Raw genomic sequence first — 27,345 nt, 5'->3', positions numbered from 1 at the left:
CTCTCTCAAACATAGAACATAGAACACTACAGTGCAGCACAGGCCATTCGGCCCTCAATGTTGCGCTGACCTGTGAAACCAAACTGAAGCCCATCTAACCTACACTATTCCATTATTGTCCATATGTTTATCAAATGACCATTTAAATGCCCTTAAACTTGGCAAGTCTACTACTGTTGCAGGCAGAGAATTCCACGCCCTTACTACTCTGAGTAAAAAACCTACCTCTGACATCTGTCCTATATCTATCACCTCTCAATTTAAAGCTGTGTCCCCTCGAGCTAGCCATCTCCATCCGAGGAAAAAGGCTCTCACTGTCAACCCTATCTAATCCTCTGATCATCTTGTATGTCTCTGTTAAATCACCTCTTAACCTTGTCTCTAACGAAAACAGCCTCAAGTCCCTCAGCCTTTCCTCATAAGACATTCCCTCCATACCAGGCAACATCCTGGTAAATCTCCTCTGCACCCTTTCGAATGCTTCCAATATCCTTCCTATAATGCAGTGACCAGAACTGTACGCAATAGTCCAAGTGCGGCCACACCAGAGTTTTGTACAGCTGCAACATGGCCTCATGGCTCCGAAACTAAATCCCTCTACCAATAAAACCTAACAAACCATACGCCTTCTTAACAACCCTATCAACCTGGGTGGAAACTTTAAGGGATCTATGTACATGGACACCAAGATCTCTCAGCTCATCCACACTACCAAGAATCTTATGATTAGTCCAGCACCCTTTATTCCTGTTACTCCTTCCAAAGTGAATCACCTCACACTGTTCTGCATTAAACTCCATTTGCCACCTCTCAGCCCATCTCTGCAGCTTATCTATGTCCCTCTGTAACCTGCAACATCCTTCCGCACTATCCACACTTCCACCGAATTTAGTGTCATCTGCAAATTTACTAACCCATCCTTCTACGCCCCTCATCCAGGTCATTTATAAAAATGACAAACAGCAGTGGCCCCAAAACAGATCATTGCGGTACACCACTAGTAACTGAACTTCAGGATGAACATTTCCCATCAACCACCGCCTTCTGTCTTCTTCTAACTAGCCAACTTCTGATCCAAACCACTAAATCACCTTCAACCCATGACTCCATATTTTATGCAATAGCCTACCGTGGGGAACCTTATCAACTGCTTTACCATCATCCACCTGTTCAGTCACCTTCTCAAAGAACTCAATAAGATTTGTGAGGGATGACCTACACTTCACAAAACGGTGTTGACTATCCCTAATCAAATTATTCCTTTCTAGATGATTATAAATCCTATCTCTTATAATCCTTTCCAACATTTTACCCACAACTGAAGTAAGGCTCACTGGTCTATAATTACCAGGATTGTCCCTCCTCCCCTTTTTGAACAAGAGGACAACATTTGCTATCCTCCAGTCTTCTGGTACTATTCCTGAAGATAATGACGACATAAAGATCAAAGCCAAAGGCTCTGCAATCTCCTCCCTAGCGTCCCAGAGAATCCTAGGATACATCCCATCTGGCCCAGGGGACTTATCTATTTTCACACCTTCCAGAATTGCTAACACCGCCTCTTTGTGAACCTCAATCCTGTTTAGTCTAATAGCCTGTATCTCAGTATTCTCCTCAATAACATTGTCTTTTTCCTGTAATAATACTGACGAAAAATATTCAATTAGCGCCTCCCCTATCTCTTCAGACTCCATGCACAACTTCCCGCTACTGTCCTTGATTGGACCTAATCTTATTCTAGTCATTTTTTTGTTCCTGATAAACCTATAGAAAGCTTTAGGGTCTTCCTTGATCCTACCTGCCTAAAGGCTTCTCATGTCCCCTCCTGGCTCTTCTTAGCTCTCTCTGTAGGTCCTTCCTGGCTAACTTGTAATTCTCAAGCATCCTAACTGAGCCTTCATGCCTCATCTTTACATAAGCCTCCCTCTTCCTCTTGACAAGAGCTTCAACTTCTTTAATAAACCATGGTTCCCTCGCTTGACCACTTCCTCCATGCCTGAAAGGTGCATGCTTATCAAAGACACACAGTAGCTGTTCCTTGAACAAGCTCCACATTTCAATTGTGCCCATCCCCTGCAGTTTCCTTCCCCATCCTATGCATCCTAAATCTTGCCTAATCGCCAGATAATTGCCTTTCCCTCAGCTATACCTCTTGTCCTGCGGTATATACATATCCCTTTCCATCGCTAAAGTCAACGTAACTGAACTGTGGTCACTATTACTGAAGTGCACGCCTACCTCCAAATCTAACACCTGGTCCGAGATAATAAAATGTGAGGCTGGATGAACACAGCAGGCCCAGCAGCATCTCAGGAGCACAAAAGCTGGTCTGGTTCATTACCCAGAAGCAAATCCAAAGTGGCCTCACCTCTTGTTGGCCTATCTGCATACTGTGTCAGGAAACCCTCTTGCACACATTGGACAAAAACTGACCCATCTAACGTACGTGACCTATAGCGTTTCCAGACAATATTTAGAAAGTTAAAGTCCCCCATAACAACTACCCTGTTACCTTCACTCCTAATCATTTTGGCAATCCTTTCCTTTACATCTCTGGAACTTCTTGGAGGCCTACAGAAAACTCCCAACAGGGTGACCTCTCCTTTCCTGTTTCTCACTTCAAACATCTCCATTAGTAGATTATTGTCAAATTGTATTTGGTGGGATTCCTGTGGTAGCCTGGGATACTTCACTATGTTAAAGGTGTTATGTAAAATGAGGAAGGCTGAAAAACATAAGGGGTGTGTTGCTGGTAGGAGAGGAGACCACGGTCTGTGAAGTTCACAATGCAGTGAAAGTATGGATATTGCAAGAAAGTATTTGACCATTTCCATTCTCAGTGAAATTATTGGCACAACCACACATTTGATGTTAGCATTCTGCATTGGTTAACATTGTCAGAGAAATGTTATATTCATTTACCATAATGAATTGCAGCTAACAAAAAGTGAACTCACTTCCTATTAGGTACAAAATGGATATGGAAATATGTCATTAAATTCTACATAGCTGATAACCATGGAAAGCAGAGAATTGTAAACTAGTTGGTCTGGTATCTGTCATTGGAAAGTTACTAGAGTCCTCAGAATGACTGAAAACTTTCAACTGTTTAGAGATATGCATGGATTTGCGAAAGGGAGAATATGCCTGTCAAACCTGATTAAGTCAACTCTTTGAAAAGTTCGAAGTACTGGAATGTTTATGGATGTTACTTAAATGGACTTCCAGAAAGCATTTAGTAAAGTCCTTTATAGTAGACTATTAGTTAAACTTGAAGCTCATGGAACTGAAAGCAAATTATTGACCATATTGGGTTTGATTCCACCCTGTGTCTTCTGGGTGCTCCGGTTTCCTCCCACAGTCCAAAAATGTGCAGGCTACGTGGATTGGCCATGCTAAATTGCCCATAGTGTTCAGGGGTGTGTAGATTTGGTGGGTTATAGATAGATGGTTGGTGTCAGACGCCCTGAGGGTCGGTGTGAACTTGGTGGGCCAAAGGGCCTGTTTCCACACTGTACGGATTCTATGATTGGAAAATAGGCTGAGCAGCGAGACAAGAAGTAGGAGTAATGGGCAAGTACTTTCAAGTACAGCGTAAAAGACATTTGGACAGGTACACGGATAAGAAAAGGTTTGAGAGATATGGGCCAAATGCAGGCACATGGAATGAGGTCACCTTAGGAAACTGGTCGGCATGGTTGAAGATAATAAAATGTGAGGCTGGATGAACACAGCAGGCCAAGCAGCATCTCAGGAGCACAAAAGCTGACGTTTCGGGCCTAGACCCCATGGTTGAAGGGCCAGTTTCTGTGCGTTACACCACTCCGACTCTATTGCTCTCATGCGACTAGTGTTTCCCGCAAGGATGTGCTGGAGCATAAGCTATTCTATTTATTACCAACTTAAATGGTGGGATGGAAAGCTATACATCCAGGTTTGCCAATGACATAAAGATACACATTTCAGGTGAAAGCAAAGTACAAAGAGATTTTTAACAAGTTACATGAATGAGAAAAACTGTGGCCAATAGATTTCGACTAAGGCTAAAATGAGATTATCCACTTGGATCCAAAAAGTATAAAACAATATGAAAAAACTCCACTGAGGCCGGTATCCCATCACAATTTCACCCTTCATTTACATGTGGAGAGTTCTCGACACTGATTCAGCTCGCTCAGCGAACAGAACCTCTAGCTGTGTAGAGAGGTTGAGTAGATTCGGATTATTTACATTAGAAAGGCAGAGGTTGAGGGTGGACCTGATTGAGGTCTACAAAATCCGGAGAGGTATAGACAGGGGGACAGCAAGAAGCTTTCTCCCCAGAGTGGGATTACTCAATTACTAGGGGTCAGAGTTTCAAGGTGAGAGGGGAAAAGTGGAAAGTTATGTGGCAAGTTCTTTACACAGAGGGGGGTGGGTGCCTGAAACGCGTTGCCAGCGGAGGTGGTAGAGGCAGGCTCAATAGCGTCATTTAAGATGTATCTAGACAAATACATGAATGGGCAGGGAACAGAGGGATACAGATCCTTGGAAAATCGATGACAGGTTTAGATAGAGGATCTGGATTGGAGCAGGCTTGGAGGGCCAAAAGGCCTGTTCCTGTGCTGTAATTTTCTTTGTTCTTGGCACTCCTGTTGTACCTGTAGCCAGGGTTCCCTGACTAGACCAGGTTAACAGCCCCAATCAGAGAACACATGCTCCTCAAGGTCCACCTGCTTAACCTCATTACAATCACTACATCCCTTCCCTTGAGTCCGAGGGCATAAGCTGGTACATATTTTTGTAGGTCCTCCTTGGGCATTTTATCACTGGGTCAGGTTCCTCCAATTTTGCCTCTGATATCAGCAGCGCGTAATGTATAGCAGCTCGCCTCTTATGCCTGGAGCGTCACAGATGCTCAATTTTAGATGGCAAAGGCATCGAGGCAGCGACATCTGTCATGTCCATCTCGTATCCCAAGGTACTTCAAAACTTGACAGACAGTGAGAACCCATGAGTTCTGGAATAGTTGGAAAGGCTGTCAAAGAGTCGGGCATGTTTTGCTCCCACCCCATTTATGAGTTTGCAGCTTTCATATGGTCCACTTACTTGCCTAGGACTGTTGCATCGAGCCAAACTATAAACATCACTGGACCTGACCTCGCGTCGATAATACCTCTCATCCCTGCAGGGTCATTCCTGTGGTTCCTGCAATAAAATTCGTAAACTGTTTCTCGCGTAGCTCAGAGATAATGGGAACTGCAGATGCTGGAGAATTCCAAGACAGTAAAATGTGAGGCTGGATGAACACAGCAGACCAAGCAGCATCTCAGGAGCACAAAAGCTGACGTTTCGGGCCTAGACCCTTCATCAGAGGGTCTAGGCCCGAAACGTCAGCTTTTGTGCTCCTGAGATGCTGCTTGGCCTGCTGTGTTCATCCAGCCTCACATTTTACTGTCTCGCGTAGCTCAGTGTTGTTTCTGGCACTGGCATTCCCGATGCCATTTCACCATCTTCCCCAGGTCCAGGAAGATCGGATTTAGCTATGTGTGGAGTCTTTTCCTCATGAGCAACTCTCTTGGAGATATCACAGTAGGCGAACAAGGAGTGGTCCTATAATCAAATAGGAGCCAAGACAGGGATCGTAGGAAGAAGGGTCTCGGCCCGAAACGTCAACTTTCCTGCTCCTATGATGCCGCATGACCTGCTGTGTTCAGCCAGCTCTACACCTTGTTATCTCAGGAACCAGAACAATCTGGTATCTAGTGAAGCTGTAGGCTGTTTCCTTAAGCCTGCCTTCACAGTTTGAATTGCTCTTTCTGCCAGACCGTCGGATAATAGATAGAATGAAGCTGTCCTTATACAACAAATACTATTCATTTTTAGGAAATACTCAAATTTCCTGCTGGTAAACGATGGCTCACTGTCCATGACCGACACTTCTAGGAGTCCGTGTATTGCAAAAGGTGTTCACAGCTTTTCTATCGTCGTCCTCGTGTTTGATGAATGGGCTCTACGCACATCCAACGACTTTGAGTGGAAGTCCACAGTGATTAACAACATTCAGCCCATGAAAGGACCTGTACAGTCAACATGTAACCAAGTCCAGCGTTTACCTGGCTTTTCCTATGAATGTGGGGAAACTGCCAGCAGTAAATTTTGTCCTTGCTGGCACTCTGGGCACTACCCCACCAATGCAGCTTTGTCTGCACACAATCCTGGCTACCAGACATAACATTTTGCCAATATCTTCATTTTGGAAAACCCCTGTATAACTCTGGTGGAGTTCAAGCAGTGTGCGGTGGCGACCTTTGCTCAGAACCATCACATTTGCTCACCATAATAATATGCCTTTGTCCACTGTGAGCTGTACTCTCCGAGTCCAGAAAGGTTTCAATTCTGGCTGTGATGGTATTTGGTTTCCCCCATCACCACCAGCTACTTCAGTTTTGCCAGGGCTGGATCTTTCTGCATCCAAAGTCTGATATTGTCAGCTGTGACTGGAAGTGTGTCCAGAAAATTTAAAACTGTTACAAATTCTTCCAATGGTGATACCACCGGCAGTTTATCTCCCAATGTGAGGCAGCTCAATGCATCTGCTTTTGCTATTTGGCCTCCCAACCGGTGTTCCAACATGTATACATATGCATTTAGTATTAGAGCCCACTACTGAATTTGGCCTGAAGCTATGGGTCACACTGCCTTGTCCTCTTTAAGTAGACCTAGCAGGGGTTTATGGTCCGTTATTATTACAAATTTACATCAGTAAAGGTATTGGTGGATATCCTGACTCCAAATACGACCGCTAAACCTTCCCTATCTGGGCATATTTACACTCTACTTGGATCCATACACTATTTAGGTGTTCCTCTCCATTGGACCACCTTTGAACTAATACTCCACCAATGCCATATGGTGAGGTATCACATGTCAATACCAGATCTTGCTTGGGATCATACAGTGCCAACACCTTACAGGGTGATAGCTGTTTCTTTACTTCCCTGAAAGCTTTACTTGGTTACGCAGCTGTTTCCAAGGCTGGCCCTTTTTAAGGGTTGATGCAAAGGTACAGGGATGGACACTAGGTTACGTATGAACATTCTGTAATAGTTCACCAGCGCAAGTAAAGACCTGAGCACAGGTACACGTGAGAGCCGGGACACCTTTGATCACCCTTGGTTTATTTTTCAACAGTTGTAACCTGGTTTTGTCACCTCTGTAGCCCACATTCGTCACCTGGAACACAATTTTTTCCCTTCTAAGGTGTATGCCCACCTGGGAGAAATGTCTGAAGACTATGTCTACGTTCTCAAAGTGCTCCTTTTTGGTCTCCCCTGTTATTAGCAATCGTCTAGATAAATGACGACCTGGCTTAGACCTTGTAAAATGTTCTCCATTGTCCATTGAGAAATTGCACAGGCTAACGATACTTCAAATGGCAGTCCTGTATATTGGTATACACCTTATGGATATTAATTGTAGCAAACCTCTGGGTATCCTCATCTAACTGCAATTGCCAGAATGCATGGCTCATGTCCAGCTTTGCAAAGGAAAGTCCCCTTGCCAGGCTTCCGTTAAAATCCTCTATGCGAGGGATTGAGTATTTATACAGCTTTTGAAAGCAGTGTATCATTTGTTTGAAATCCAATCAAAGGCAAATCAACCCGTCAGGCTTCACAATTGATATGATCAGTGTTGTCCATTCTGCATACTGGACTGGTCTGACGATTCCTTCATTTTCCAACTTCCTGATTTCTGCCTCAACTTTTCCCCATAAGGCAAATGGCACTTGGGGGTCCTTAGAGAATCATGGAATTGCTTCTTGGTCAACATGCAAGGTGGCCTTTGATAGTCCCTAGACCTTCAGGAGAAACCTCTGAATATTTAATTAGGATCTTATTCCAGCAGCCATTTTCTAATCAAAAAATGTGAAGCCAATCTAGGTGAATCTTTCTCAACCAACTTTGCCCAATCAAGCATGGGCCTGAGCTTTTCCTACAGTCAATGGTATCTGAGCCAGCTGCTTATCATAAAAGACCGGAACGGAATGATACCTTTAATCTGTAAAGGTTACCCAGTATACATTTAGGCACGGTGAGGTCCTGCAAGTGAAGTGGTGTGAGTTTGACTTGTAGTGGGGCCTGTTGGCCTCGGTGTTTTGGCCCAGTGACCCTGGGGGCAGTTATAACAAGACTGAGGAAAGGATCGGCAGATATCCAAAACACTGCTGTGATGTGGGAAAATGCATGTTCAGTGAGTCTGTCCACTCTACTTGCGGTGACAGCAAAAACAGCCTACACCAATACCTGAATTTATTTCATATATTTGCTTACTTTGCAGAAAGGTACATTTGAGAATAATTATTGTACCTTTAATTGCCAGGTCACAAACTCCCAATGCATTTTTGATACATTGAGAAACATAATTAGAGGAATATATCCTCTTTTGCAGGAACTAGAGTAATGGAAGTTAAGATAATACAGGAAGAAACAGGTGAGATGAGATAAAACAAGGAGCAATTAGTTCTGAATTTAAAATGACTGAAGATTTATTGAGAGGGATAATCAATTCCACTGTTCCATGAAATGCAAAGGATTGAGGATGGTGAACTGACATGACTGGCAGACAGGAAACAGACAAGGAATAAATAGGTCATTTTTTGAATGGCAGCTGGTTATCAGTGGGCAACTGCAGGGATCAGTGCTTAACTTGAGCGATTCACAATATATATTAATGATTTAGATGAGAGAACTAAAGTTTGCAGACAATGGAAGGGCAAAGTGTCAGGAAGATGCAAAGATGCTTCAGTGTGACTTGAACAGGTTGAGTGCGCGTACAAATGCATGGCAGATGAGGTACAATGTGTTAATGTGAGGTTATCCACGTTGGTAGCAAAACCAGGGAGATAGATTATTTGAATGGTGATAGATTCAGAAGTTGGGAGGTGCAACGTGACTTATGTATCCTCGTACGCCAGTCGCTGAAAGTAAGCATGCAGGCGCAATAGGCGGTGAAGAAGGCAAACTAAATGTTGGCCTTCAGAGCAACAGAGCTTTTGTACGGGAGCACGGATGTCTTGCTGAAAATATTCTAGGCCTTGGTGAGGCCAAACTTGTAGAAGTGCATACAGTTTGGACTCTACCTGAAGAAGGACCTTCTGGCTATCAAGGAAGTACATTCAAGGTTTACCAGACTGATTTCTGGGATTACAGGACTGACATACAAAGAGAGACAGAATTGGTTAGCACTATATTCAGAGTTGAGAAGAATGAGGGGGTGTCTGATAAAAACCTCTTTAATTCCAACAGGACACACAGGACTATCTGTTTTCAAGAAGAGCATTCCTGATGATCAGGAAGTCCAGAACCATAAGTCACAGTCTGAGGATTCAGGTAGTCAATTTAGGACTGGGATGAGGAAACATTGCTGCACCCAGAGCGGTGAACCTGTGGAATTCTCTAATACAGAAAACAATTGGGATCAAAACACTGGATGTTTTCAAGAAGGAATTAGATACAGTTCTTTGGGCTAAAAGAATCAATGGATATGGGGTAAATGTGGGAATGGAGTACCAAGTAGGACTATCAGCCATTGGAACAGACTCAAATGGCCAAATGACCCACTCCTGGGCTGGTTTTGTGATGCAGTGGGGGGAGGGGACGAACTGGGATGATTTTGGGATGCAAAACCAGCCCAGCTTGTCCCCACCTCCCTAACCTGTTCTTCCTCTCACCTATCCCCTCCTACCACCTCAGGCCTCACCTCCATTTCCCACCTACCAACCTCATCCCGCCTCCTTGACCTGTCCGTCCTCACCAGACTGAGCTATCACCTCCCCACCTATACTCTCCTCTCCACTTATCTTCTCCTCTATCCATCTTCGGTCCGCCTCTCCCTCCGTCCCTATTTATTTCAGAACCCTCTCCCCATCCCCCTCTCTGAAGGAGGGTCTGGGCCTGAAACGTCAGCTTTTGTGCTCCCGAGATGCTGCTTGGCCTGCTGTGTTCATCTAGCTCCACACTTTGTTATCTAGCAGCAATTGTGATGTTTGGATGAGTTTTAGAAACCAGCAAAGGACTCCAGAAAATTGGTAAAAATTTAAAGCATAATTGTAGTGAGCAAATGAATACACATCGTAAAATCTTTTATATATAGAAAAAGAGAGAGTGGCTGAAGTAAATATGGAACCCTTAGCAACAGCAACGGGAGATATTTCATAGGGAAGGAGGAAATGCCAGAAAAATTGACATATATTTTGAATCAGTCTTCTCAAAAGACAATAAAGTTGCATACCTGAAATACAGAGCAAGTGACAAACTTATTAGAATTTTTTTGAGGATGTAACTAGCTGGGTAGAGAAAGAGAAAACACTAGATATAAAATTTGTGGATTTCCAAAAGGCATTTGATAAGGTTTGATACAATGAATTAATATTCAGGTTAAAGGTTCATGGAATTTAGGTATGTATTAGCATGGATAAAAGATTGGTTAATGAACAGGAGGCAAGGAATGAACATAAGCCAGGCATTTTCAAGCTGTGAGAAGTGGAGTCACAAGTATCAGTACTCAAGCCTCAGGGATTTACAATTGTTTTAATGACTTAGGCAGACAGGGAGTAATGTATCAAAATTTGCAGATATTACAAAGCTAAGCTATGGGGAGGACACAGAAAAGTTGCTGATACCTGGTAAACTGAGTGGCAAGAAAATGGCAGATGGAATATAATGTATAAAGTATGAAGTTATTCACTGGTCATAAAAACAGAAAAGCAGAATACTTCTTAAAAAGTTAATAAATATTGGTGATAATGGGAACTGCAGATGCTGAAGAGTCCAAGATAATGAATTGTGAAGCTGGATGAACACAGCAGGCCCAGCAGCATCTCAGGAGCACAAAAGCTGACGTTTCGGGCCTAGACCCTTCATCAGAGAGGGGGATGGGGTGAGGGTTCTGGAATAAATAGGGAGAGAGGGGGAGGTGGACCGAAGATGGAGAGAAAAGAAGATAGGTGGAGAGGAGAGTATAGGTGGGGAGGTAGGGAGGGGATAGGTCAGTCCAGGGAAGACGGACAGGTCAAGGAGGTGGGATGATGTTAGTAGGTAGGAGATGGAGGTGCGGCTTGGGGTGGGAGGAAGGGATGGGTGAGAGGAAGAACAGGTTAGGGAGGCAGAGACAGGTTGGACTGGTTTTGGGATGCAGTGGGGGGAGGGGACGAACTGGGCTGGTTTTGGGATGCGGTGGGGGAAGGGGAGATTTTGAACCTGGTGAAGTCCACATTGATACCATTGGGCTGCAGGGTTCCCAAGCGGAATATGAGTTGCTGTTCCTGCAACCTTCGGGTGGCATCATTGTGCCACTGCAGGAGGCCCATGATGGACATGTCATCTAAAGAATGGGAGGGGGAGTGGAAATGGTTTGTGACTGGGAGGTGCAGTTGTTTATTGCGAACCGAGCGGAGGTGTTCTGCAAAGCGGTCCCCAAGCCTCCGCTTGGTTTCCCCAATGTAGAGGTAGCCACACCGGGTACAGTGGATGCAGTATACCACATTGGCAGATGTGCAGGTGAACTATACCACATTGGCAGATGTGCAGGTGAACATGTGAACCACCGCATCTGCTCCCATGATGAGGCATTCCAATCCCGCACATCCCAGATGTCCAAGTTCTTCAAGGACCGCAACTTTCCCCCCACAGTGGTCGAGAACGCCCTTGACCGTGTCTCCCACATTTCCCGCAACACATCCCTCACACCCCGCCACCGCCACAACCGCCCAAAGAGGATCCCCCTCATTCTCACACACCACCCCACCAACCTCCGGATACAACGCATCATCCTCTGACACTTCCGCCATCTACAATCCGACCCCACCACCCAAGACATTTTTCCATCCCCACCCTTGTCTGCTTTCCGGAGAGACCACTCTCTCCGTGACTCCCTTGTTCACTCCACACTGCCCTCCAACCCCACCACGCCCGGCACCTTCCCCTGCAACCGCAGGAAATGCTACACTTGCCCCCACACCTCCTCCCTCACCCCTATCCCAGGCCCCAAGATGACTTTCCATATTAAGCACAGGTTCACCTGCACATCTGCCAATGTGGTATACTGCATCCACTGTACCCAATGTGGCTTCCTCTACATTGGGGAAACCAAGTGGAGGCTTGGGGACCGCTTTGCAGAACACCTCCGCTCGGTTCGCAATAAACAACTGCACCTCCCAGTCGCAAACCATTTCCACTCCCCCTCCCATTCTTTAGATGACATGTCCATCGTGGGCCTCCTGCAGTGCCACAAAGATGCCACCCGAAGGTTGCAGGAACGGCAACTCATATTCCGCTTGGGAACCCTGCAGCCTAATGGTATCAATGTGGACTTCACCAGTTTCAAAATCTCCCCTTCCCCCACCGCATCCCTAAACCAGCCCAGTTCATCCCCTCCCCCCACTGCATCCCAAAACCAGTCCAACCTGTCACTGCCTCCCTAACCTGTTCTTCCTCTCACCCATCCCTTCCTCCCACCCCAAGCCGCACCTCCATCTCCTACCTACTAACCTCATCCCACCTCCTTGACCTGTCCGTCTTCCCTGGACTGACCTATCCCCTCCCTACCTCCACACCTATACTCTCCTCTCCACCTATCTTCTTTTCTCCATCTTCGGTCCGCCTCCCCCTCTCTCCCTATTTATTCCAGAACCCTCACCCCATCCCCCTCTCTGATGAAGGGTCTAGGCCCGAAACGTCAGCTTTTGTGCTCCTGAGATGCTGCTGGGCCTGCTGTGTTCATCCAGCCTCACATTTCATTATAGTGAATAAATATTGATGTTCAAAGAATGAAAGATATGTTCATAGCAGCAAAGTTAGCTTGCAGGTAGAGCAATTAAGAACAAACAAAACTATTTAACTCATTCTAGAATATATTCAATTGACCCAGCCTCCGTTGTTCCCTAAGGCAGAGAATTTCAAATATAAGTAACCTTCTGAGAGGTGTTCAAAATGCACTGATTCTCAAGCCCCACTGTTCCTGGGCGGCCACAAAATTTAATGATTTAATCAATGCATGCAATTTACCTAATTGTTGGAATCAAATTTTCAGAAAAAATGGGAGATAGCAAGAACTGCAGATGCAGGGGTCAGAGTCAATATATGTGGAGCTCGTGGGACACTGGTCAGGCAGCATCAGAGGAGCAGGCAAGTCAACATTTTGGGTTGACACGTTTCATCAGGACTTAATGGAGGGTGTAAACCTGAAACCTTGACTTTCCTGCTCCACTGATGCTATCTGATCTGCTGTGTCCTTCAGAAAAAACTGATCAATTATTGTTTATTACAAATACCCAAGTTCTAATTGAAATGAAACAGTCAAACAAAAAAAATGGTTTAACAGGTGGAGGGAAGAAAACTTAGAAACACAGTTCAAAAAGCACAGTTCACACATTTGCTGAGATATCGCTTTTGTTTGCCAAGCCTTTCTTTCATTTCTTCACAGGACACACAGGGTGGTTGGCACATTATCTATGGGCTCTCTGTTCCTAGTTAAAGGCAACAGTTTACAACTGGCGGGAAAATATACCTGGCTTTCTTCAGGCTTTTTTCTAAAATAGTGTAGTATGAGACATATGTAGACACCACTGATGCTTTCAGCTAACTTTCTGTTTTTCATGCAAAAGGACATTCAGATCCCTCTGTACTGTAACACAACGTAGTCTCTCTCAGTGCAAACAGTATCATGCTTTACTATTCTCTGAACAGAGTGGCAGCCTTATATTTTCCAACATTATACTTCGTTTGTCAATTTTTCCCCAATCAACATATCTATAGCCCTTTGCAGTCTCAGTGGGTAGATTATTCTTTGTTAGATAGAAGCCTCATGCATGGCTTGCAGAAATGCTGAGAAATCTATGTTTACTCCTAAGAGCGGCTCATCAGATCTGAGATAATGGGAACTGCAGATGCTGGAGAATTCCAAGATAATAAAATGTGAGGCTGGATGAACACAGCAGGCCAAGCAGCATCTCAGGAGCACAAAAGCTGACGTTTCGGGCCTAGACCCTTCATCAGAGAGGGGGATGGGGAGAGGGAACTGGAATAAATAGGGAGAGAGGGGGAGGCGGACCGAAGATGGAGAGTAAAGAAGATAGGTGGAGAGAGTATAGGTGGGGAGGTAGGGAGGGGATAGGTCAGTCCAGGGAAGACGGATAGGTCAAGGAGGTGGGATGAGGTTAGTAGGTAGATGGGGGTGCGGCTTGGGGTGGGAGGAAGGGATGGGTGAGAGGAAGAACCGGTTAGGGAGGCAGAGACAGGTTGGACTGGTTTTGGGATGCAGTGGGTGGGGGGGAAGAGCTGGGCTGGTTGTGTGGTGCAGTGGGGGGAGGGGACGAACTGGGCTGGTTTAGGGATGCAGTAGGGGAAGGGGAGATTTTGAAACTGGTGAAGTCCACATTGATACCATATGGCTGCAGGGTTCCCAGGCGGAATATGAGTTGCTGTTCCTGCAACCTTCGGGTGGCATCATTGTGGCAGTGCAGGAGGCCCATGATGGACATGTCATCTAGAGAATGGGAGGGGGAGTGGAAATGGTTTGCGACTAGGAGGTGCAGTTGTTTGTTGCGAACTGAGCGGAGGTGTTCTGCAAAGCGGTCCCCAAGCCTCCGCTTGGTTTCCCCAATGTAGAGGAAGTCGCACTGGGTACAGTGGATGCAGTATATTCATCAGATCTTCATCCCATCAGGCACTTAAGTGAACATCAGTGGGCCTTCCATCTGTCTGAAGAACTGAGGATACAAAGCCCTGACGATCCAGCACTCGGCAACACACTTAAGAGTGAATAGAAGCCAAGGCAGGTATTGAGGGGAAGGGTAGATTGTCACAGGGTGGAGGTCACAGAAAGAGGGAGGACACAGGGTTTATATTATGCAGATACTACTGCAGTTCAGTCCCTTCACTCCCACCCCTCCAACTGACTGTACAGCCTGCATAGGTTTACCTACTGAATAGATTTCCTGCTAATTGTCTCACCTGGAGCACAGAATATTACAGTTCAGCCGAGGACAGGCCGACCATAAATGGTTTTTAAGTCTGATTAATTGACCACTTAGAGGTCTGAAATGATGCAGAAGAGATTCACCAGGATGTTGCCTGTTGATGAAAAGTTTCAGTTATGAGAAGAGACTGTATTGGCTTGGATCTGTTTTTCTTGGAGCAGATAAGGCTCAGAGAGAATCTGACTGAGGAATACAAAATTGTGACATACATTGACAGAGTAGATCATAAGAATCTTTTCCCCATGGCAGACGTATTCAGCACAAGTTCAAGGTGAGGGGGAAGTGGTTTAGAGGTGATCTGAGGGAGTGAGGATTTTCTTGACGTTTACATCAACAAGTCACATTTCTAAAAAGTCCAGAACTTGAGACAAGGTTCTCACCAGTGAGTGGTGAGAAACTTACTAACAGGGGTTACGTACCCCATCTCCATGGACGCTGGCACTGTGCCAGCCCCTCCGCACCATCATGCTACATCTTGGATCCACTTACAGTATGTTTCTGCACATAAATACTAAACTTTGAATTGCCTCAGCACTTATCATTGGAATGAAGCTGCAAGGACATTATGTATAGGGACAGGCACCCAGCTCACCAAATTAACCAGAATACATTTCAGGGCTGCTCGTTTATTTTCTTAGCATTCACTCACTTTAGTGCCTACCTGGATGCTAGTGCATTCCTACCTTGTATTTTTTTGCCCACTCAGCTAGAGCTAACAGGCTCAAAGTACTTCAATCTTGACTTGTCTTTTAGCACAAACACAAAGTCATGAAGATCTTCATGTCTATCAGCAGTCATCAATCAAGGAGGTGGATATGTTGCTGTATGGCACTATGTTATGTCAATCACACACCGGCAGCATCCATATATGGCAAACACACTGCATGTGCTTGAAGCAAACAACTGTATCCCAAAGTCTTACAGGAGTAGTCCTGAGTCAAATCAAGGATGACACCCTTCAATTAGTGGGTGACAGCACAATAAGTCAAATGCAGCTCCTGATATCAGTCCAAGGGTTTGGGCATGATCATTCAGTGGTGTGGTGCTGTCAGGATCAGGTTCCTCTCTGCATAGGGAGTGAGGAGCCAAATACCAAGTACTCCACAACTTGTCTACTTATAGTCTTTATACTCGAAACTGTTTTCTCTTGGGACAAGAGAAAGGGAGGGATTGAATGAGATAAAAATGGGTGGCAGGTAGGAGAAGATGGTGAGGTGTCCTGAGAGAGTTAGTAGGCACTACAGAGGCTATGGAAGATTAATGGTGTCAGAAAAGAGGGTGGATAAGGATATATGAGGGGAGATGTTGCATGCAAATATGTGAGTGGAACAGAATGAGCCTTGGTGGAAGGTGTGTGAAGTAGCACAGGGGAGATATAGCAGCGCAAAGAATGTCATTGAACTATTTCCTCCACTGCTGTGTATTCCTGGCTGAGACCGCACTAACCTGGATGGCAACCTCTGAAGAGATTGGCAAGGTCTGGTGTTACGGCCTCTGCTATTATCTGTGGGATACGGATGCCCCCTCTCTGAACTAGCCTTTGGGTCCTGTCCACAAGTTCTCTTGTCTGTCATGATAGAACTGAAATGAGGAGGAATTTCTTCAGCCAGTGGGTGGTTAAATTGTGGGACTCATTGCAGGAGAAGGCTGTTGAGATCAAGTCATTGAGTGTCTTTAAGACAGAGATAGATAGTTTTGAGATTAGTATGGGGTCAAGGGTTATGGGGAGAAAACCGGGAGAAAGGGGCTGAGAAACATATCAGCCAGGATCGAAAGGCAGAGCAGGCTAGACAGGCTGAATGGTCCAACTCTGCTTCTACGTCTTATGGTCTTATGTTTGGCACAAATGTCATGAGTTGAAGCACTGCAGCTCAGGAATGATGGTTCTTGACCAGGTGCATACAGCTTTGTAAAGATTCAGCCAGCATTAGTTCAGAAATCCCAGGATATTCCAGCAGTGATTAGTACTTCAGCAACTGACAGTCAGAAAAATCGGGTTAGCACTGGTCAAGGTGGGTGTGGTAAGTAAGTAATGAGGAAAGCTCAGGACTCCAGGCATGACAAAACACACTGGATCTCGTGGACAGAAAGCTTCCACAAAAGGCAATAAAAATGACACTCTGGCAAAACATGGTAAGTTGTTTTTGTACAATTTCTTTCTTAATCTGTTTGCATATATCATTCTTTACCTCCCTCTTACTTCAGGCAGGCTTTATTATCCATTATCTCTATTCATACGGATGCTGCATTCCATTTTTCAATGTCATTCCCATAATTCTTAGTGAGTATAGTTACATTATTTCCCATTTTGCCCTTTTTTAAAATAGATTATAGCCTACTACCTAAACACTGTTTAATTCAAAGTCCTGATTTTGTTGTAGCCACGTCTCAGTAATATTCACTATGTCTGCTTCCCGCTCCCATTTTATTATTGACACTGTGCATTACGTAGACATAGAAAGCAGAAAAATGGAGTTGAACCTGCAGTGAAATCTGCCATTATCTTAAGGAACAGTGCAACAGGCTCAAGAGACTGAATTTCTACTCCTGCTCGTTAGGCAACAATGCTGTTCTAAAATTAGCTACTGGCATAGAAAAGTACTGAGAAAGGTGGGAGAGATCAAAAGCAGATAAATAATAGCACAGACAATGGGTCTCAGGCTGAAGGAAATGGGCTGAGGCTAGGGTCTCTGAGTCAGGTAATGACTGGCAAGCAGTTACTGGATTGTTCCTTATAAGTTCTCAAGAATGACAGTGTCTTGGACTTGGGGGGTATTCATAGAGATTGAACCAGGAAGCAATGGATGGGATGGGAGCTGTAATTTAGGAGACATAAGTTGACTAAAAGTCTGGATGCATCTGTGGGGAATGTAGAGCAACACAAGTGTATGGAAGCAATAAGTGAAAGGAGGGCCTCCCACCATGCGAAGTCTTAGATCTGAAAGAACTTCCGATGTGGCAGCATTTTGGGTCAGGTTAGAGGCATCTGCCAAGGAGCACTAGGTAATCTAGAACTTCAAAGTATCGGACAGAATTGGATGGTTGGCAAATCTGGTGGGATGTAGACTTTTCTCTGCGTTCACTACAGATAGAGAGAGGATGCAGTAGTGAGCAAAAGGGGCTAAGCGGTAACAAAGAAAATGATCACTGCTGCAGTGCTAGCGGCCAGTCACAGAAATTGCAAGCAGCAGAATCAGAAACAAACATAATGACTACACAAGACTGGAAAAGCTGACAGTGATCACATTTTGACTGAGAGTATATATTGTGACTTCCCTGAGTGAACTGTTGTTCTTCCTGCCTGATTCCTCCTGCTCCTATCTGAAGACGATTGTTGATATCACAACAGTTCAATATCAGTATCTAATTCACCTGTGGGGTTGGAGCAGATGTCCACAGTTTGCTGGTTCAACTTAAATACACCATAAGGTCCAATCAGGGTCAAGCCTAGATGTTCCAACGGATTGTTTCCTGCACCTAATTTGCATTGAGGGTCCTTAATCCAATTTCCCATCGCTGCAACTTCACCATTAATCATTAGCATATTAAAACAGCTATGACAAACAGAATTATTTTTATATTATTATGAAGATAATTACCTGTAGGCTACGCCAAAGATGTTGTGATCTTTTGTTGCAATGCATCTCATCATAATCTTGATTTCCTGTTCTATTTTGATTCTATTCAATAAAACCAGAGTAAAGATTAAAATTTTAACTGTTCCTACTTTAAAACCTCCAATTGACTAAACCTAATATTAGTAGTGAAATGTGGGTGGACTAATAATCTAAGGGCTAGCCAATAATTATAACAGCGGAGAATCCAGTCATGAATTTTATGTCAGAACATGTCTGATCTTCTACTTCAGCATTATTTTGCTATACATTTCCCATTTATTTAATACTTGGAAATATATTCCATCTCAATCTTGAATAAACTCAATTAATGAGCCTCCACAGCCTCTAGGACACAGAACTCCAAAGATTCATCACCCTCAATTAAGAAATTCTTCCTCATCTCAGTCCTAAATAGCCTGCTCCTTCTTCTGAGACTGTACCCGCTGGTTCTGTACCTTCCAATAAGGGGAAAAATTCTTATTGTTCCTGTATGTTTATCTTGTAAGAATGCTTCATGTTTGAATGAGATCAACTCTCACTCTTCTGAACTTCAGGGAATGTCGACCCAATTAATTTATTTGTTCATCAAAAGGCAATCTCTCCATTCTAGGAATAAGTTTGGTGAACCTTCCCGGCACTCCCTATATGGAAAGTAGATCTTTGCTTGGGAAAGGAGACCAGAACCGCACATAGTACTTCAAAGTGTAGTCTCACCGAGGCTCTGTATATTTGTCTTTACCCCATACTCAAATCCACTTATGATAAAGGCCAACAATACCACTGCCTTTTAATTGACTTCTGTTCCTGTACGTTAATTTTCAATAGCTCAAGGACAGATACTAAGTTCTTTTGAAGTTTAAAAGTTTATAGCAATAGTCTGTGTTCCTGCTTTATTTACTATCCGCATTTGTCCATATTGTATTCAATCCACAAAATGTTTGTCCACTCACTTGGTCTTTCAAATGCCTCAAAACCATCTTTGTACTTTTTTCATAACTGACTCCAACCTAGCTTTGAGTCATCTGCAAACTTGGAAATATTGCATTTAATCTCCATATCCAAACCATTAACACAGATAGTGACTACTTAGGGCTCAAGCACGGTACTTGACTAGTCACCCCAGAAAATGACCCATTTATTTCGACTCGGTTTTCTGTCCACGAATCTGATCCATGCCGCTAGATGCTTCATAATCTCACGTATTCTAATTTGATTTATCAATCTCTTGCATGGACACTGACTGTAAGTCTGAAAGTATAAACACATCACATCCATCATTTTCCCTCTTATCTATTTGCTAGTTATATCCTCAAAATAACTTTAACAACCTTGACAAATATGATTTCCTTTTCATTAGTCTATCTTGACTCTATCAATCCTCCCATATTTTCTAAGTATCATACTATTGCATGTTTTACTATAGATTCTTACACTTTCTTACGACAAATGTTAAACTAATAAGTCTGTAGTTCCCAGTTTTCTCCATCTCCTTCCTTTTCTTAAATGATAGAGTTACATACAGAAGGGTGATGGTCTCATGGTATTATCGCTGGGCTGTTAATCCAGAGACCAGATAACGTTCTGGGACCTGGGTTCAAATAATGCCATGGTAGATGGTGGAATTTGAATTCAATAAATATCTGGAATTAACAATCTCATAATGACTGTGAATCCATTGTCAATTGTCGGGAAAAACCCATCTGGTTCACTAATGTCCTTTGGGGAAGGAAACTGCCATCCTTACCTGGTCTGGCCTACATATGACTCCAGACCCCCAGCAAGGTGGTTAACTCTGAACTGCCCTGTGGGCAATTAGGGATGGGCAATAAATGCTGCCTTGCCAGTGATACCCTCATCCCATGAATGAATAGAGGGGAAAAAAATTGCCACCTTCCAATCTGCTGGGACCATTCCAGAGTCTACAGGTTTTGAAAATGACCACCAATGCATATACTATTCCAAAGCCACCTCTTTCAACATTCGGGCATGTGGATCATCAAGTGAGGGAGTTTTATCTACTTTAAATTCCATTAATTTATCCAGTACTTCAGTTCATTCATTGTATTTACTAGTTTCTAGATTCTCCATTATTTCCGGAAGTTTTTTTCCCCTCAAAGAATTTTTTCCCCCATTAAGACAGTGTATTTGTTTAATTTCTCTGCCATTTCACTATTCTCTATTATAAATTAACCCAGCTCTGATTGTAATAGATGTATATTTAATTTTGCTAATCTTTCCCTTTTTACATCTCAAAAAAAAAAGATTTTAAAGCTTGTTTTTACATTTCTCACTAGCTTACACTCATTCTACTTTTTCTTTCTTAATCATTTTCTTGGTCAACTTTCACAGAATTCTAAAATACTTTCTATTCTCAGGTTTACAACTGTTGGCAATTTTCAGACGTTTTCCTTTGATTTAGTACTATCAGAAGACCATAAGATATGGCCACAGAATTAAGCTATTTGGTCTGTCGAATCTGTTACACCATTCTATCATGGATCCTAGACTACTTTTGTTTACGACAGTCAGAACACATTCCTTGCTGGGTTTTTGTGCACTAAAGGTAGGCATTATTGATGTAAACTGTGTATTGAGCTCTGAGGAAGGGTCACCGGACCCAAAACGTTAACTCTGATTTTTTCTTTACAGGTACTGTGAAACCTGCTGAGCTTTTCCAGCAACTTTGTTTCTGTTCCTGATTTACAGCATCTGCAGTTCTTTGGTTTTTAAACTGTGTATTTGTTCTTTAAATGAACAACCACTCTCATCTACATTCACATCCTTTTTGACCAAATGCTTTCACTTCAAACTTAATGTAAAATGCTATCATATTATGGTCACTCTTTCCCAAAGGCTCTCATACAACAAAATTATTAATTGGTCCTTTATCATTACACAGTACTAGATTTAAAACAGACTATTCCCTACATGGCGCCCTAATGTACAGTTCTAGAAAATCACCTTGTATAAATTCCAAGAATGTTTCTCCACAACATTCATATTAATTAGGTTTTATTATCCAGATGTGGATTAAAACCTATTGTATTAACTATATTAAACTCACCTTTAACTTCCTGATTTATCCCACGATTTACATTACCATGACTGATTGGTAGCCTATAACAATTCCTATGAATTTTGTGCTATTTTTGTTTCTTAATTCCACCCAAATTGATTCTACAATTGAACTTTCAAACAAAGGTAATCTCTGACTATGGTTCAAATGTCTCATTTAACTAACAAAGCTATCCCATAATATCTATCCCGAATGTTACATACAATTGGATAAACAGATACAAGCTTTGGTTTCCTTGTAGCCATGTTTCTGTAATGGCTAGCAGGTCATACATACAAATTTCTATTTGAGCTGGCAATTCATCTGTTCACTTGCAAATTGAGTACTCATTCAATTTTATTAAAACATTCTTTTGTCAACTCTGCTCCTATCTGTTGGCACACGCTCAAGTATGCAATCATTATCCCTTCCTACGATACTCTATTTTTCATTACTTGTATCACTGATCATATTGATCTATCACCTCGCTACTTACTTTTACTTTACTCAATCTTCTCCTACATCTTCTCCCCTATATAAATATACATGAGTCCATAACTTTGACTCAGCAAAAATGAAGTAAAGTTGATGTAGTTCCAAGTCAGCTGCTGGAGGGAACCTTGGAGACTTGAGCATGAAGGTTAACATATTTGATTTGTTGTTTTTCTGGTCATCCAGTCTACACCATCACAGAATCATAGTGCATTGAACATAATTTGGCACATCATCTCTAAGCTTAATGTTATCTCTAAATTTTAAAATGCTGTGCTTTCCTAAATCATTTCTATGAAGATGGAATGATGTGGTTCCATTGTCAATGTCTGAAGGATGCCATTGGCAATTATTCATCAATCTAAAAATATCCTTTTTACACTACTTCTTTCTTCCTATCTTCTAACCAATCTCTTCTCTAGACAATGTGATTGCCTGCTCTTCCATGCAAATCATGTTTAGCTAGATTTGTCTTCTAACATTCAAGTATACGAGATCCATTATTTCTCACCCAACACCTTGATGAATGTATCAAATGACTGTTAAGTTAGATTAACATGAGTTGCTTTTAACAAGATTTAATCATGAAATGCTCTTACTGCTTACTCAGCTGTTTAGCCTTGGGTTTTTTTTTACCTCTCAGTCTATGATGTATGAAACATTTGCATTTTACTCACCTCTGTAACTTCATTTTGCTGACTGTCTCTTTCTTCTCCAGTAGGAAGTTGAACAACTAATGAATCTTCAAGAAGTTCCATTGGTATTAAATCAACATCCAATTTTTCCTATTTAAAGACAACAAAACTGTGACCATAGACTTGTTGATGTAGTTCCAAGTCAGCTGCTGGAGGGAACCTTGGAGACTTGAGCATGAAGGTTAACATATTTGATTTGTTGTTTTTCTGGTCATCCAGTCTACACCATCACAGAATCATAGTGCATTGAACATAATTTGGCACATCATCTCTAAGCTTAATGTTATCTCTAAATTTTAAAATGCTGTGCTTTCCTAAATCATTTCTATGAAGATGGAATGATGTGGTTCCATTGTCAATGTCAATAAAGTGTGAAGCTGGATGAACATAGCAGGCCAAGCAGCATCTCAGGAGCACAAAAGCTGACGTTTCGGGCTAGAACTGTGACCATGCCTATTATCACACACAGTTTATTGTTCATGGTCAGAAACCACACAACACCAGGTTATAGTCCAAAAGGTTTACTGTTCATGATCATTTATATTACAAAATAATTTCTTTCCTCCCCAATTCTCACAATTTCACCTCATATAATGTTCTCATGGCATGCCTGTAAACTCCCCACTGTAAACACAAATTATATTTCTGTACTGGTAGGTTTGAGACCATATGAATACTATGCTGGGCTTTGCAGAAAATACAATGTTGCACAACTTTCTGCAGCTTTTTGTGCTTAAAAAAAACCTAGCTTTGTAAAAGATATGTGGTGGCTACCTTATGCAGTATGCTGATAAACTATTACTTACATCACAAATCTGTCAGGAAAGTAATCCTCTGAAAGCCTATCTATAGATGGTTGCAGAGTCCAGTACTGGTCAGTTTTTATATTTTGGTCACTCATCAGAAGGCACCTTGAGATTTAAGAATCCACAACTAACTGAGTTTAACCCAGACAAATGAAAGATGATGCATTTTGGAAGAACAAATTCAGGCATAAATTACAATATATGACATAACGCTTAGCAGCACTGACATACAGAGGGATCTGGACATATGGGTCCACAGATCCCTGAAAACGGTAATACAGGAAATGGTCAAGAAGGCATACAGTATGCTTGTCTCCACTGGCTGGAGCATCAAATATAAAGTTTGCAAGTTATGTTACAGCTATATAAAATTTCAGTTAGGCTATATTTGGAATATTGCATGCAGTTCTGGTCGTCATGCTACCAGAAGCACATGGATGCTTTGGAGAAGGCGCAGAGAAGGTTTATGAGGATGTTGCCTGGTCTGGAGGGTTTTAGGTATGAGGAGGTTGGATAAATCTGGATTGTTTGCACTGGAAAGATAGGGGCAACCTTATAGAGGTCTACAAAATTATGAGAGACAGGGTGGAATGGTCAACTATAAGAGGACATCAATTCAAGGTGAGCGGGAAAAGTTTAGGGGAGGAGTGTGGGGAATATTTTTCACAGAGGGTGGTGGGTCCCTGGAACACACTGTCAGTGGACATGGTGGAAACAAGCATGTTAGCAACATTTAAGGCACATCTTGATAGACACATGAACAAGAGGCGAACAGAGGGGTAGAAACCACATATGGACAATAAGTAGTGGGTCTAAATAAGGATTACGAATTGGTGCAGGCTTGGTGGGCTGAAGGGCGTGATCCCATGCTGTATTGTATTGTATAAAATTACCTTTGAAACACATTTCTTCCCCTATAAACAATTTCTTTATTGCTTTATGTTGGTCTCAACTTCTCCCCTACCTGTTACCATTTATCCTCATATTAGAATTGGTTAAGGATGTTATAAACAGAAGGAATAAAAGGGGAGCCAGTCGATGTAGTACATTTGTATTTCCAGTTGTTATTCCATAAACTGTCACGTAAGAGGCTAATATACAAATTAAGACTTTGTGAAGTCAGAGTTAATATGTTGGTAGCATGGAAAGAGAATTCGCTAATTAATAGGAAACAACAGGATTTATGGGTCACTGTGAGGTTGGCAAACTATAACCAGAGGTGTGCCACAGCAAATAGTGTAGGGTCCTCAACTACTTGCAATTTATACTAATGATCTGGATGAATGGCAGAGTGCATTACAACCAAATTAGCTGGTGATACAAAGACAAGTGGAACTCAATGCCCCAACTCTCTGAAGCAAGTTCAAGTGTGTTGGGAATGGGGTGGGTGGGGGTGGGGTGGGTGCTGTTTCATTTGGTGAGACAGTTTAATTGGGCTGGAGAATGAAATGTGGGGGCACCAGTGCACTTATGCCTCCCCAATTATGACTACAAGAGCAGAAAAGTGGCGAGGAATTCTACAGCAAGTAAGTGACCTTGTCTCTCCAAAGCCTGTGCACCATAAAGCACAAGCCGTTACAACAGATTACTGTCCACTTGACTGTACAGGTGCAACAATACTGAAGCGGCTCAACATCATTCAGCCTGTTTGATTGGTACCTCATCTATTACCTTTTAATACTTAGACTCTTCACCACCAATGCAATGGTTTCTCTATTTTTTCTCCTTCCTGTGCATTCCCCCATGGGAATATATATAGCACTGGCCTCTGGAAGCAGAAATAATGTAGTGCATGACTATCAGCAAATGCAGCTTTGAGGGAATGTTACACAAATGCTCAGTGGCAGCAGTGCGTCCCATCTCGAACAAAGTCCAAACCCACAACCTCTACCACCCAGAAGGACAAGGACGGCAAATGTACGGAAACAGCAGCACCTCCAATTCCGCTCCAAGCCAACTCTCTATCCCATAGGAATTATATCACCACTTGTTTACTGTCTCTGGTAAAAATCTTGGAACTCCTAACAGGATTGTGGACATAACTACACCAGCAGTTCAAGGAGGCAGCTCACCACCACCACCTTCTGGAGGATAATACAGGATGGACAATAAATGCTGGTCTAACCAGCGACACCCAGATCGTATAAACTAAAAAATTAAAAAACCTCAGAATGGCTTAATTCTGCTCCTATATCTTACAGTTTAATAAATATTATAGATTTCCTACTAGGCAGTGATAAAAGCATAAGTATGTTGTTGCTAATTCAAAGAGTAGAATTGCCAAATAGTGACACTTACAGATCCAATGATCTCATTTTCAGATGGAAAGTCATGCTCTTTACTTATTTCCTGTTCATGATCAATGCTGCTCCTTCTGGATTCAATTACTACAGAATCTTGTAGATTATAAGGCTCTTCCATAGTAGGCAAATCTTTACCAAACCAGGTAAGAGGTTTGGAAGAGAATAGGAAAGGAAGAAAAGAGAAACAAGTAGATGTATAATTAAAAATCAAATATTTCAAAACTAAATTTGCTTAAAGTAGTCATATTAATATTTTGGAAACTATTTTTTATTTTATATTAAAGATCTTAGCACTGTAATGGGCCCAACTGATGGCAAAATTGTACAAGTCAGAACCCTGGATGAAATCTGGCTGGTTAATCCTTTTTTTGCCTTTAAATTTCTGTGGTGGGCAACTACTGACCATATTCACTTGAAGGCACCAGGTACTTTAATAAAAATGAAAAAAAAACAAACTCATCTGAAACAACAAGGTGCAGAGCTGGACTAACACAGCAGGTTAAGCAGCATCAGAGGATCAGGAAGGCTGACATTTCCAGCCTAGACCCTTCTTCAGAAAAGTTGTTAAAAATATTTAAAGACTTCCACAAACTAAAGTAGCCCTTCTATTGTTAGGACTTTTCTTCTGAATCCAACCTGCAAGTGGCCCATGACCATCTGTTTCCCAGTGGGCCATAAAACTCAACTTAGAAAAGTTCAATAATTAATTAACTCCCCAGATAGTGTGCTTGTCATTTAATTTATGGAACATGATTTCTTGGATATGATGTTTCACTGTTAATTGACTTTCATACCTCTTTAAAAAGTCACCTTCACAAAACTGAAAACTGAAAGTAAAATCCACTTTTCCACTTTTGAATCTAAATTCCCAAATAATAACATTATAAAATATTCATCATAACCATGTGAATTTATCCTCTGAAAATCCTTTTTAAAGATTAGATTAGATTAGATTACGTACAGTGTGGAAACAGGCCCTTTGGCCCAACAAGTCCATACCGCTGTGAGGCTGCAGTGCTAACCACTGAGCCACCGTGCCGCCCCAAATTTAGTATTTAGGGCAGCATGGTGGCACAGTGGTTAGCACTATTGCCTCACAGTGCTAGGGACCTGGGTTCAATTCTGCCCTCAGGCAACTGTCTGTGTGGAGTTTGCACATTCTCCTAGTGTCTGTGTGTGTGTTTCCTCCTACAGTCCAAAGATGTGTGGACTAGGTGGATTGGTCATGCTAAATTGCCCAGAGTGTTCAGGGATGTGTATATTAGGTGGGTTTATAGGGGGATGGGCCTGGGTGGGATGCTCTGAGGGTCAGCATGGACTCACTGGACTGAAGGGCCTGTTTCCATACTGTTGGGATT

At 42.6% G+C, this 27,345-nt stretch overlaps 1 protein-coding gene across 1 annotated transcript in view; it reads right to left on the bottom strand.

Annotated features, from left to right (window-relative positions):
• The window catches only part of LOC125461565 (double-strand-break repair protein rad21 homolog), an 82,250-nt gene that overhangs the window by 3,655 nt on the left and 51,250 nt on the right, over nucleotides 1–27,345 (bottom strand). Inside the window, exons 11-13 of the mRNA XM_059652628.1 lie at nucleotides 25,983–26,116; nucleotides 22,861–22,968; nucleotides 18,619–18,699 (exon numbers count right to left, since the gene is read on the bottom strand). Of these exons, the coding sequence (XP_059508611.1) occupies nucleotides 18,619–18,699; nucleotides 22,861–22,968; nucleotides 25,983–26,116 (323 nt within the window). The remainder of the gene's footprint in view (nucleotides 1–18,618; nucleotides 18,700–22,860; nucleotides 22,969–25,982; nucleotides 26,117–27,345) is intronic.

The sequence above is a fragment of the Stegostoma tigrinum genome, chromosome 19 (genome assembly GCF_030684315.1).
Source record: "Stegostoma tigrinum isolate sSteTig4 chromosome 19, sSteTig4.hap1, whole genome shotgun sequence".
Classification (NCBI taxonomy): domain Eukaryota; kingdom Metazoa; phylum Chordata; class Chondrichthyes; order Orectolobiformes; family Stegostomatidae; genus Stegostoma; species Stegostoma tigrinum.
The sequence above is the reverse complement of the archived record's forward strand: the minus strand, read 5'-3'. Positions and strand labels throughout refer to the sequence as shown.